This window comes from Vigna angularis, chromosome 7 (genome assembly GCF_016808095.1).
Source record: "Vigna angularis cultivar LongXiaoDou No.4 chromosome 7, ASM1680809v1, whole genome shotgun sequence".
Taxonomy (NCBI): Eukaryota; Viridiplantae; Streptophyta; class Magnoliopsida; order Fabales; family Fabaceae; genus Vigna; species Vigna angularis.
In genome coordinates, this window is record NC_068976.1 from 10719589 (window position 1) to 10732338 (window position 12750).

Below are 12750 nucleotides of genomic sequence, written 5' to 3' on the forward strand. Positions count from 1 at the left end.
GCACCAAGGAATTCAAATTTTCATTGCAAAATAAAACTCTCATACTCAAGTCACATCAAATATGGAGGTTTAGTGTACCATATGCGACCGAGATCATCTAAGCCAACAAATAATGACATCATGTCGACAAAGACATTTTAGTCACAGTAACTTGATGATCCAAGAGGAAATCATATCTGTAGGAGCATCTTGGTCAGGGCGTAGCACATCATAACTTTAGTTGAAGGCACAAATGAGGATCAAACATAATTGATAATGAGATTAAGGCATAAGATGAATTAGCAAAATCCTAAACAACTTTAGAAAGGTAACTGCCTAAGTAACCTCCAACTAGATAAAAACTCACGAAACTATTATAAATAATATTGTTCACAAGGTAATTATTAGGTATTCACTCTAGCATTATTACTATCTTATTTACGTGTCTGACTTGAGCATCATATTGTCTTTATAGGCATCATCCACTTAAACGTTAGAGACATCTTACTTAATTCATCTGAGACTACTTGAAGACTTGAAGGATAACAACTTATATTGAAAAAAGAACTTTATAAGACATTTATCATGAATCTTTCAATAATATATCTCGACCATTTAAGAAAAAAAAGAGCATAAACTAAAGACTTAAAAGATAATTCATTTATAAAAATTAACCAACTCATGAGTTTAATAACTTAAGTGATAACTAAATCATATATACTTTTGATACTTATTTAAACAATCTCATTTATTAAACAATTTTGGTTTAAACCCTTTAGTTGTCCCTATTTATGTGTGGTTTTCTCATTTTGATCCCTTTCTTATTAAAATCCCCAATTGAGTCCTTAAAAGTGCTAATTTGAATCAATGGAGCCCCTACCATTAAATTTAGTTAACGGGGTTAAGTTTTTGTACAGGTAGGAGGTTGATGTGTCAATTTTTGAAACGTGACATGCTGATGTGAGAGTAAAGCTAGAGTTCATTGTCCCCTCCACCATCAACGCAAACCCTCACGCCACCGCAAGAAGAAGCCATCGCGAGACGAAGCTCCTCGCTTCATCTCCTTTATCATGAAACACTTCCTTGCAACCTGCAAAACCTGAAACACAGAAAGCCCCAAATCTCTTCGCACCAGAAACCCTAAATTGCGACTGAAACTCAGGGTTATTGTACGTGCAGATTTGGACGGTAATGTGGCACTATGGGAGGCTATGGTGGGACGACATGAGTCAGTGAGGAAGGTGTTGGCAGAAAATGGAGCTAACTTGCAATGTGGGGATGTGGGCCAGTTTGCATGTACCGCTGTTGAGCAGAACAGTTTGAAGTTGCTGAAGGAAATAAAGCGCTACGGAGGAGATATCACCCTTCCAAGCATCAACAGTGGGACCACAGCTTTGCACGTTGTAGTGTCGGAGGGGAACGTTGAAATTGTGAAATACCTTTTGGATCACGGGGCAAGCATTGACAAGCCGGACAAGCACGGCTGGACCGCCAAAGGTCTGGCAGATCAACAATCTCATACAGAAATAAAAGCCATTTTTTACTTCACTAGGGACCCTAAGGTTCAGTCTTTCGTTACCATTCCCGAGAAGCAGAGTGGGTTCAGGTTCCTTGGAAGGTTTACTAGCAAGGCAACCATGCCTTCACCCCTTGACGGCTCATTTCATGGAACAGGTGCCTCTTGGAGCCAGAGCCAGAACCGTCTAAGGCATAGGAGCAACAATTATCATTATTCACTCTTAGTGATGATGGCAGCAACACATAATGGGGAAAAGGACCTGTTTTTGCCTCTTCGTGACTGAAATGTTCACCTCCGGTACACTTAGACAGTAAGTTCCTTAGTTGTCACTACTATCCCGGCAGCTACATTATTTCTGTCTTTATGCATTCTAGATCTTGTATAGTGGGATCGTTTCTTCTTCTTTCTTACTTTCGGTTGTTTTAATTGTGAAATAGGTATAGGCTAAAGCACAAGAGAGTTAACATCAGAGCAGTGAAGCATTGGTGTAGACAGATCTTGAATGGACTTCTCTATCTTCATAGTCACGATCCGCTTGTGATCCATAGAGATCTAAAATGTGATAACATATTTGTCAATGTGATAACATCTTCGCTGACCTGCAACACACATGAGATGTAAATCACGAAACTTTTCCCTTCGCCCAAATCGTGAAATCACGAAACAGCTCCTCTTTGTAAAACTTGGAGTCGTGCCTCTTTTGCTTTCTACCTTGACCACTATCAAACCTGAAATTTGAAATAGCATCTCCACGATTCACAAAGCTATTTTCCCTATTTACAGAGAGTGCTGAGAATGGAGAAGAATATTGGGATTGAGAATGACGAGAAGATGTAAAAAGGAGAAGAAGATGGTCAAATGTCACGTTTCAACTCTAAACATGTCACATTTAAAGAAATTAACACGTCATCCTCCCACCTGTGTAAAAACTTAACTCCGTTAACTAAATTTAATAGCAGGGGCTTAATTGATTCAAATTAACACTTATAAGAACTCAATTGGGGATTTTCATAAGAAGAGGATCAAAATGGGAAAACCCTACATAAATAAGGACAATGGTTTAAACCAACAATTTTATATACATTTATTTTAATTTGCATTTATATATTGCGCAATTTTCTTGTTCCACATAATAATATCAGAATTCCAACATTTATATCTCCTAAAGTTTACGACTTAGCTAATTGATGAATAAAATGTGAGTGTAATTTTTTTTTAACTTTAAGAGCTACACGTAAATGAAAAATTAGTCATAATTTATTATTTTCAAAATTATGATATGTGACTGTAATTAAAAAAAAATTACAAGTGCGAAAAATACAATATTCTTTAAATTTTATTATACATTATAATGTGTAGGCAATAACATTTTCAATTTTAAATAGCCAAAAGATAGGTTTTCTTTTTCTCTTATATTAAATACTTTTATATATTTTGATAAATTGGCAATTGAAGGAATAAACGACACGTCGTTGGGTAAAAGTAATAGTCGTAGACGCAAAGAGCGGTGTGGTGCAAAATAAGAAGCACTTCTGTTACTCTTCTTCTGTGATTATTCGAAAAACTCTAACGAAAGAGCGAGAAAGAAAGCGAAGAGAGCAATTGCAATGGCGTCGTTTGTTCAATCTATTCTGGATCCAAAGAAGAGCTGGTTCGCCGCTCAGCACATGAAATCCCTCGTCAAACGCCTCAGCAAATACGGTTCATTCTTCTTTTCTCTCTTGTCGCTCCAATTTCCGCAACCCTAATAGTGCCGATTTGTGAAAATCGTTTTGGGTTTTGTAAATTAGGGCTCCGATACGACGATTTGTACGATCCTTACTACGATCTGGATGTGAAGGAGGCGCTGAATCGGCTCCCGAAGGAGGTGGTGGACGCCCGCCACGCTCGTCTCAAACGCGCCATCGACCTTTCCATGAAGCACGAGTACCTCCCTGACGATCTTCAGGTTTTTTTTCTTCTTATTTTTCGTCTATTTTATTATTATTGCTGTTGAGCTTAGTTTCGAGGTATCCTGTTCTTGTTTCTGTTGACTGGTTCCAATTAATTAGGGTTTTAGAGATGATGGATATGTATGAATCTATTGCCTACAATGGTACACGAGGGATGTGTATGAATCTATTACTTACTTGGTCTTTCATAGATTTGTTGCTTTTGTTGGGTTTTAGTTACAACCAAGTTGGATGAAAAAAGAAAATCATGTGTTGAAATGCTATGATGTGACTGGGTCAAATTCATTAGGTTAAAGACTTGATGGATGGATGTATATGAATGTATTACTAAATGCTTACAGTTGACTGACTTAGAGGATGTACAGAGTCATGATTTTGGATTAATATGGCTAGATGGTGAGAAATGCATTTTGAGGGTTTGAGAAGTTTAGTCACTGTAACCTAATCATGATGTGGAACTACCTGATAATATTGGACAGTCCAAATTTTCGCTAAATGTGCTAAATTGTCTGAGAAAACACTAACTAGTTGTGTTTGTTTCTTATGTGTGTGAAGATTTAATGTCCATTTTGGAGTATGTGCATGTATGAAGAGTTGCATATTATGAAACTTTTGATTATAATGTTGATTTTGGATTCTCATATTTTCTGGTGTTGCCTTAATGACAGGCTATGCAAACACCGTTCAGGGGCTACCTTCAGGATATGCTGGCTCTTGTAAGTGCTGTTGTTATGTGTAATTAAATGTGTGTTGGCGCATGTTTCATTATAATATTTGATGGAGTTGATTACATCCTTCTTTATTCTCCGTGTCTTTTTTGTGAAACCAATGAAAACAAAAGTTGAACACATAAACAGTATTTTGTAACATGCATTGCTTTTATTGTTAGTGCTCTTGTTGTTGATAGAACTATCATTTCAAGAAATATTAGTATATTTGATGATTCACTTGTATTCTATATTTGAAGTATAAAGAAATGAAGACTTTCTTTTGTTTCACACTATCACTTCAATTCTGTAGATCTCTTTGTCAATGCCTACTTGCTGTAATAATAGTCAGGCAAATTTTCTTTAGCTTAGAATAGCTTATCCCTCCGTCCTTGCAACATCATTTTGCTTTCAGAATTATATTTGGAGAAAATATTGGCAATATACACTGTCCATAGAAAAGAAGAAATGAATTTCAGTTTTGTTGTGGGGTTTTAGGGGAAGATGGTTTTATGACTCCTGATTTGTAATAATTAATTGGCTACTATTTTGAAGCATGGTTGGTGAGCTTGAGCCTTCTGGGTATGGACTGGTCATTTGGTGGTGTTAAAGTTATGACCTGAAAGCAAATTGTATATCTAAGAGTAATGCACAAAAAAGTTCCATTTTATTATAAAGTATAATTATGTTTTCAGTATCTGATATTGAGGATAAATTTGTGTTTGGTTCCTCAAACTGAAAAAATAAATTTATTTGTCCATCAATTTTTTGTGAAATGTTTTCAGTGCATGGTGTCAGACAGTATTACGGAAGTGACTTGGCACTCCCAACATTTGACGCATGTTATGTTTCAAGCAACATGTCACCATTTTTGTTAATGTTATCTGGCTGCAGGGACTGAAAAAAACTTTTTGAAATTTGAGGAACTACAACGTATTTTTCTTTCAATTTGGGGCACCAAATCAGATTTATCCCAAATTTCAGGAATTAGAAACATAGTGAAGCCTATAAATCATTATAAAATCAATCTATTACTTATCCCAGATTATAGTATCACTTTCAGAATAGGTAAGAATTTCTCTCAGGAGACGACTGTGAGAAGTTTGTCTACTTGTAAGCAGAAGTGTTAAGATATGGACAATCAACAACCAAATAGCTGCTAAAATTGTCTCTAAATGCTTTGCCACTTATGACTTGCAGGTGAAGAGGGAGAGAGCAGAACGTGAAGCATTGGGAGGTTTACCCCTATATCAACGATCTATTCCTTGAGTGAATTAAGTATTGCATGAAGGTATTTTGATTGAAGTGGAGGTTTACAATGTATTGATGTTTGTGGTAGAATGTTTTCTTTTAAGAAGAAAACATGTACGGTTTCTTGATAAACTTATATGAAATGCATTTTTTGATGGTATAAACTTGCCTCAGTAGGCATTTTCTAATAATGGCAACAATAGACACTTTTGCCTTGAGATTTATAGCTTGAGTGTTCTTTTGGTTCTGTGCTTAGTTTTTCTTTTGAAATCATTACCTTTTGTATATGTTGTCGAAGCTCGTCACTGTCTTGTGTGGGGGCCTTTGTTTCGAAGAGGAACAAAAATATTTTCTACAATGCAATACTTGGTGAATGAATTGTTCCAAACATCGAACACTACCACCATTTTTTTAACCTTCGATATCAATATGGTTGGGTGCTTTTTATGTTTAGCATTTATTTCCCCCTTCTTCAATTCCTATCAAAGATATAAGTGATATTTAAATGTGGGTGTACTGTCTTTTCTTTAAATATAAGTGATGTTGAAAATCAATGGTTTTTGGTAGAGAAACACCTTGGAGTATGGCTATATGGGCTATTTATGTAATGATGTCATAAATTTAAATTAAAAAACTGATAACAGTAACTACTGAGTAGGTCATATTTAACACGGTTTTGAGGAAATATTTACTTCAAATCCTGTACCAAATGAAAGAAATGCTTGGCAACTATGTTTCTTGAGCAAATAAAAGGGAGCTGTATCCTCTAACAATGTTTTCTCCAGGGGTAACAAAAATGAAATATATTTACACACGCGCGGACACACACACACACATATATATATATATATATATATATATATATATGTATGTATGTTTTCTGAAAAATCTGTTCTATATCTTTGAGCTTCAATGTTTTTCATAAATCCTATGAGCAGAAGTTTTCACATCGTTTGGGAAGTTAATGAATAAAATGTTATATTAGTTAGTCTTTTATTTTATTGAAGTTAAATTTTAATTTTAAATACCAGTTGATGATTTTATCAATAAAAGGAACTGAACGATTTAACTATTTTATTTAGTAGTTTAAAATTTGTACTTATCTGCAAATTTGTATGATAAAAATATAGGAAGTTAACTTTCATGAGAACAATATTTAATATTAAAGTTAGTAAATTTACCAAATATATGAATAAATTTAGTATGATTATTATATTTTAAGTAAATTAAATTAAAATATGGGGTGTAATAGTTATATTATATTTAGAAGTATACAGAAAGTACGCTCTTACTTTTACTAGTTACTGTGAGAGCTAAAAAAAGTTCGAGTAAATTTCTCAAATATTTGTTTGTTTTCACTTTTCTTATTTCCAAATGTAGCATTTTAGGTTCTTCCCAGTGTTAGTTAAATTAAACTTTTTATATACGTTCAAATACTACGTAATTAAAAAATATTTTATACAATAAATAATTTTCAAATTAACTACCCGAACGGCGAAACTAGGGAATTTTGATCTTTTAACCACCCTGAAATGTATATGGAAACTGTGGGAGTACCTGAAGACATGGCCCACACCAAAAAGTTGATGACAAAGAGTAAGACTTTTACTCCTTGCACTCCTTCAATTTCTGTGCCCACTCCCTCTAATTTCAATTTTTAAAGATATTTTTATCATTGTCTTTATTTTTAATTTTTTTTAATTTAATTTCTTTCCATCTTTTGTTATTTTGTTATTTAATGTTTCATTTATTCTATTTCTGTTTATCTTCTTTCTTTATTATTTTTTATTTTACTAATTCTTTGATATAGTTTGAATAAGAACTAATCTTTTAAGAATAAATTTCATCTTCGTTGAAAGATAACTTAGAATTGATTTTAACTTTTCTATTCTGTTGGTTATTATCTTAGTAATACTAAATTTTTTATAATTTAGTAATATTAATCCGATTACATCAACGACAATATTATCAAATTTGGTGTTGTTGTCAAGAAACACAATTAAAAATTTTATCATTTTGGTTCTTATTTTGTTTTTGTTTATCACTAACATTTTATTTTTCTCTATTTTTTTTCTATCTTTTATTTTATTTTCTTTTCTTTAGTTATTTTAATTTAGAAAATTTTTTATTTGGTTCTTTTGTCATAATTTTTGTTTGAGAAATTTTGTTGGAAAATTTGTGAAACTAGTTGAGAAACACTTTGACTAAGGAAAGATAAGGTACTTAAGATGTCTACCGGAACATGCTATTCTTTCCTGAAAGTCTAATCAATAAGATTTCAACTTATTTTCTTTTAAAAATCCTCTTTCAAAAATGTAAAAATAATTTTTCATATGAAAATAATTAACAATGTGATTTTCAAATGAACTATGATTACTATCCTCAAATAATCACATGATTCATATAGTTATAGTAACAAATTGTCACACCTACTACTGCACTTGATATAAGTAGGTTAATTATACGCCAATTAAATGAACTATATCCTAAATCATCTTTTTTGAAATATGGGCAACAATCATATGATTCTTATGGTTACTGGCAAAATAACAACCTTATGTTCCACCTCAACTAAGACAACAACCTCAACCAGAAGTTATATCTAATGATTCAATGTTAGAAATATTTTTACAGATGATGGTTGAGCATAATACTAAAATGAAAAAAATGATGGAGGACGTGAATAAGAAGTTATAGAATCTGATAGTTGATGGGAACGACATCAAGATTCAAAGATCAAATCAACGACCAACTATAAAATCACATCATGTTGATGTTTACTAATAGATATATATAAATCTTAATAAAGGTGTTATTGAACATGTTAATGATGAAGTAATAGAGTAAACTACTTCAAGTATAGATGTTTCACAAGATTAGATTATGAGGATTATTGATGATCTTGTTAATCATCCTAATGCACCTAGTAATGCTAAAATTGACTTGAAGTCACACGCTCCATACATCAAATTTGTTGATGTGAACAATAAAAATAAATTTTTAGTGGTGATCTTCGTTAACTTGGTTGTGGAAAAAAATGGTTGTGGAACAAAATGAAAGGTTGCTACAACATAAAAACATGTCATTTAAATTCATTTAATATTATTGTTGAACACAAATTTAAATTGTATGCATATTTATTTTCTTTTTCTAATTTTAATAAAAAATTTACAAAATATTTATATTTGTTTTTATTTTTGGTGATAAAAATCAAAATAAATAAATTTATACCAACTGACTTTTTCTATATAAAATTAATGAAAATAATTTTCCAACATATATTATATTGAACCAAAAGTGAAATAATCTTATATCCCTCAAGAGACTAAAGACAACTAAAATGCATCTCATTTCCGAACAATATAACAAAATTTCAAATTCAAAAACAAACAATATTATATATATACTCAGTTAACTTTTTAGTATTTCATATTTATTTGTTTGATTAAGTGATAAGTTATTCATTGTGTTTAACTCTCATCAAGTTGCATGTATTTTCTTTTTAATTAAATAAACTTTTGATGTGCAATATGTTTTGTGAATTTTGTTCATAGTCTTTCATATAATTTTTTTCATTTGGTTATCTCTAAGTTTTTTTCTTTTTATGTTTTGATTACTATTGTTTATTGACTTTTTAAGTCATCCGATAACTATATCAGCTATTAAAGAAGATTGACACATTTATTTAGTTTTTAAATTTCTTTTTTGGAAAAGAAAAAAAAAATCAATGTGAAGAATCTTGATAAAAGAACCCAATAATCTATTTTCATCTATTTTGAATATTTACAGGAAAATAACACATTTGCATTACACTTAATTTTTTTCTTCAATAAAAGAACTCAGGAAAAAAAAGTACGCATATCAATAATACTCTGTTGTTAAGATGATCACTCATTATTTAAAGGATATCAATAAACAGTAGAGATTATAAGTAAAATAAAATATCTACGAAAAACTAAAACACAAGAAAATTATTGACGACTTAAGAAGAAAAATTCATAACTTAATTAAAGACAAAATAATTCTTATTTAAACAAAACAAAACACATATATCATGATAAATAAACTTTTATCGTCAATTAATTCACTATTTAATCAATATCAATAAATAATAGGACCCAAAATAGAAATAAAAGAACTTTTAAGAAAAAAAAAAGGGTTATTGAAGAGCAAAGATAAAATTAATGAATTTATTAATTAGAAAAAAAAGTTATATAATTCATTAAATAACTATATTCTAATAAATTGAAGCTTGTTGGTTTACCTGAAGAGAACATGTGAAAGTCTATCTTCTACTAGATACGTGTACTTGTACTAGACATTTCCATGTGGGTACATGAAAAGGTTGTTCCTACTCTAATCAAACCTCAAACCCACACATGTCAATAATTAATCAATTAATACATTTATTTTATCGAAAATATATATAAACCCTAGGCAATTAATAGATACATATTCTATGGTTTTCCTTTCAGAAATTGTGGTAGTTATAAAGAGTGATAGTTAGGCACATACCTAGAGATGATGGAGAGGGAAGGGGTACCCCATAAATTAGTTCCTATATATACGGTTCATAGGCACATGAGAAACGTTAAATCTTAGGGCAAGTACGTACCATGCAAGTAACGTACATACAATTAATATTTCAAAATCTACCTTCAGATGGAGATGTGACTTTCAAGTGTAAATGTGTATCGTCTTAGGATTCAAATTATATTATTAATTATACTATACAATGTTGCATAACATAGTAAATTTACCCATTCATAGAAAAATAAACCTTTTTTAATAAATTAAATAATTTATAATTATTTTTATATAATTTTAAGTTTAACGGTCATCATATTAAACATTTAAGTCATTAATTAATATATTAAAATAATCTACTAGTTAAAAAGGTTTTTTTTACGGGATGATCAACACTTGAGTGTTTTATATGATGCATGGATTGCTGTTAATTCTCTTCTAAAAGTATTTTCAAAGTAAAAAACAAAAAAATATATTTCTTAAAATACATTTGTGACATTAAAAAAATCTTCCGTTAAATGATTGTCTAATCATTCATATTCGTTTTTGTCTTTATGAGCACCTTCACATGAAGCTAGTAAGGAAGATCAACATGTAGAGAGCTAGCTAGTGGAGACTAGGTTAAAAAACTAACTAAGCATATATTAGTTAAATATAGTCATATGATTAGTAATAGAAAATAATCATATAATTATATTACTATCTTACATAATATATAACAGATTTACTTTATTAAAATTTTAAACTTTAAATTGTATATTTTACGTGTATTTATTATTATTAAAATATTTCAATGACATGCATTTAAGATTAAAAATAACACACAATTGTTTTGTATGTTATAAATTTTAATTTTAATTTTCTATAATTAAATAAGTTTAAAATGATACAACTAATATGTGAGTCATCACCTCCCTGATCTTCTATCACAAGACATTTTCAAATTTCTTATATTTGAGTCTTACACATAATTGTAGAATCAAATTAGGTTTTTAAATATAGTATTATACTTAAAGAGAAATTTCATTATTGTTTCAATTTAATTCCTTTACATACCTGACATTAAAGGAGAAATATTCTTATAAGAGTTCATGTTGTTAATTTTTAGGCTCATCTCATTGATTTTTAGTGAAACAGATGTTTATGTTAATGTTTGATTAAGAAAGTTTAATGAAGATTCCTATTAGACATCAATGTAAGCAATTTCTTTAATTTTCAATTGAATGAAAAACAACACAGGATCTTGAATTTTCATGATACTCACAATTCCCACATATACAATAAAGAAGAACTAACCTGGATCCATTGTGCACTTCTTCCTGTCTTTTCCTGTCAACTGTTCTCTCTCTCTTACTCCACTTTAATGTCTTCTGGATGATATAGAAGTTGTAGGAGGTTTTCTTTTCTCTGTCAGGTTTCTCTTCTTTTCTAAGAACGTTACATTCTCTCTCTTCAGAAACTTAACATGTCCTCTTTTATGATATTTTAATTAACTTTAATAAAATACCAAAATGCTCTTTTAGAGTGAGAAGAGAGGGATTAATTTTAATAACTCTAAAATAACCCCAATAACTTTAATACCTTATATTCTAATAATCATCACATTAGAATCCTTACATCAAAGTTATACTTTAAATTACATGAACCAATGTAAATTATTAATATAATTTAACATTCTCCCACTTGGTTCATGTGATGACTTGAAGATCTAAACTAAACTTTAAGTGCGCACCATTCATTAGAATTATCAAGTCATCATCCTTATATGAATTGAAATGATCGGATCATGGCGGGCAAAAGTCATGAACGACAAAATTCCTTCCATGTATCACATAATCAAAACAACTCAACATAACTTTAATCAATCTTTTAACTTTCATGTCTCTAAAAGAGATATAACATGTTACCACAATCAATAATACATGTATATAACTTAATGTGGATAATAGTAGAATAAAGAGAAACATAACTTTAATTGAATTCACAAGTGTCATAACAATACAAGCATATAACTATACATATCCATAAAGATAGATAACATCATCATGTTAATATTGACTTATCCATAATGCCCATACTTTCAACATGGCCAATAAAAGTTTTGGGCGGTAGTCCTTTAGTTAACGAATCTGCTATCATCAAATCAGTACCAATATGCTCAATCAACACTCTATGTTTCTGCACTTCTTCTTTGACCGACAAGTATTTCAAATCCATGTGTTTAGCACCCTTTGAGTACTTGTCATTTTTAGAGAAGAAGATGGCTGCGGAATTATCACAATAAATCCTTATCGGCCTAGCTATACTGTCAATAATGCCAAGCCTCGATACAAAGTTCCGCAACCACAAAGCATGAACTGTGGCCTCAAAGCATGCCACGAATTCAGCCTCCATGGTGGAAGTAGCAATGACTGATTGTTTTGCACTTTTCCAAGAAATTGCTCCTCCAGCTAATAGATAAACATATCCAAATGTGGATTTTCTTGAATCCACACATCCAGCATAGTCTGAATCCGAATAGCCAATCACTTCGAGATGATTTGACTTTCTATAAGTGAGCATGTATTCTTTGGTGCCTTGTAAGTACCTAAGAACTTTCTTTGCAGCTTTCCAGTGATCCATTCCGGGATTACTTTGATATCGGCCTAACATTCCAACAGCAAAACTGATATCTGGCCGAGTACAACTTTGAGCATACATCAAACTCCCAACCACTGACGCATAAGGAATGGACTCCATGGCCTTTCATTCCAAATCATTCTTGGGACATTGCATTTGACTAAACTTGTCTCCTTTTTGAATTGGAACTATTCCA

General features: G+C 31.1%; 2 protein-coding genes across 2 annotated transcripts; one reads left to right on the plus strand and one right to left on the minus strand.

Annotated features, from left to right (window-relative positions):
* Nucleotides 1–3013: 3013 nt before the first annotated feature.
* Nucleotides 3014–5632, plus strand: LOC108319270 (cytochrome b-c1 complex subunit 7-2, mitochondrial). Its single transcript, XM_017550345.2, has 4 exons — nucleotides 3014–3199; nucleotides 3289–3446; nucleotides 4119–4166; nucleotides 5358–5632. Exons 1-4 carry the CDS (start codon nucleotides 3106–3108, stop codon nucleotides 5424–5426), a joined length of 369 nt encoding a protein of 122 aa, XP_017405834.1. The 5' UTR covers nucleotides 3014–3105; the 3' UTR covers nucleotides 5427–5632.
* Nucleotides 5633–11978: 6346 nt separating this feature from the next.
* LOC128197816 (secreted RxLR effector protein 161-like) lies at nucleotides 11979–12674 on the minus strand. Its single transcript, XM_052880622.1, has one exon. It carries the CDS (start codon nucleotides 12672–12674, stop codon nucleotides 11979–11981), a length of 696 nt encoding a protein of 231 aa, XP_052736582.1.
* Between the last annotated feature and the right edge of the window lie 76 nt (nucleotides 12675–12750).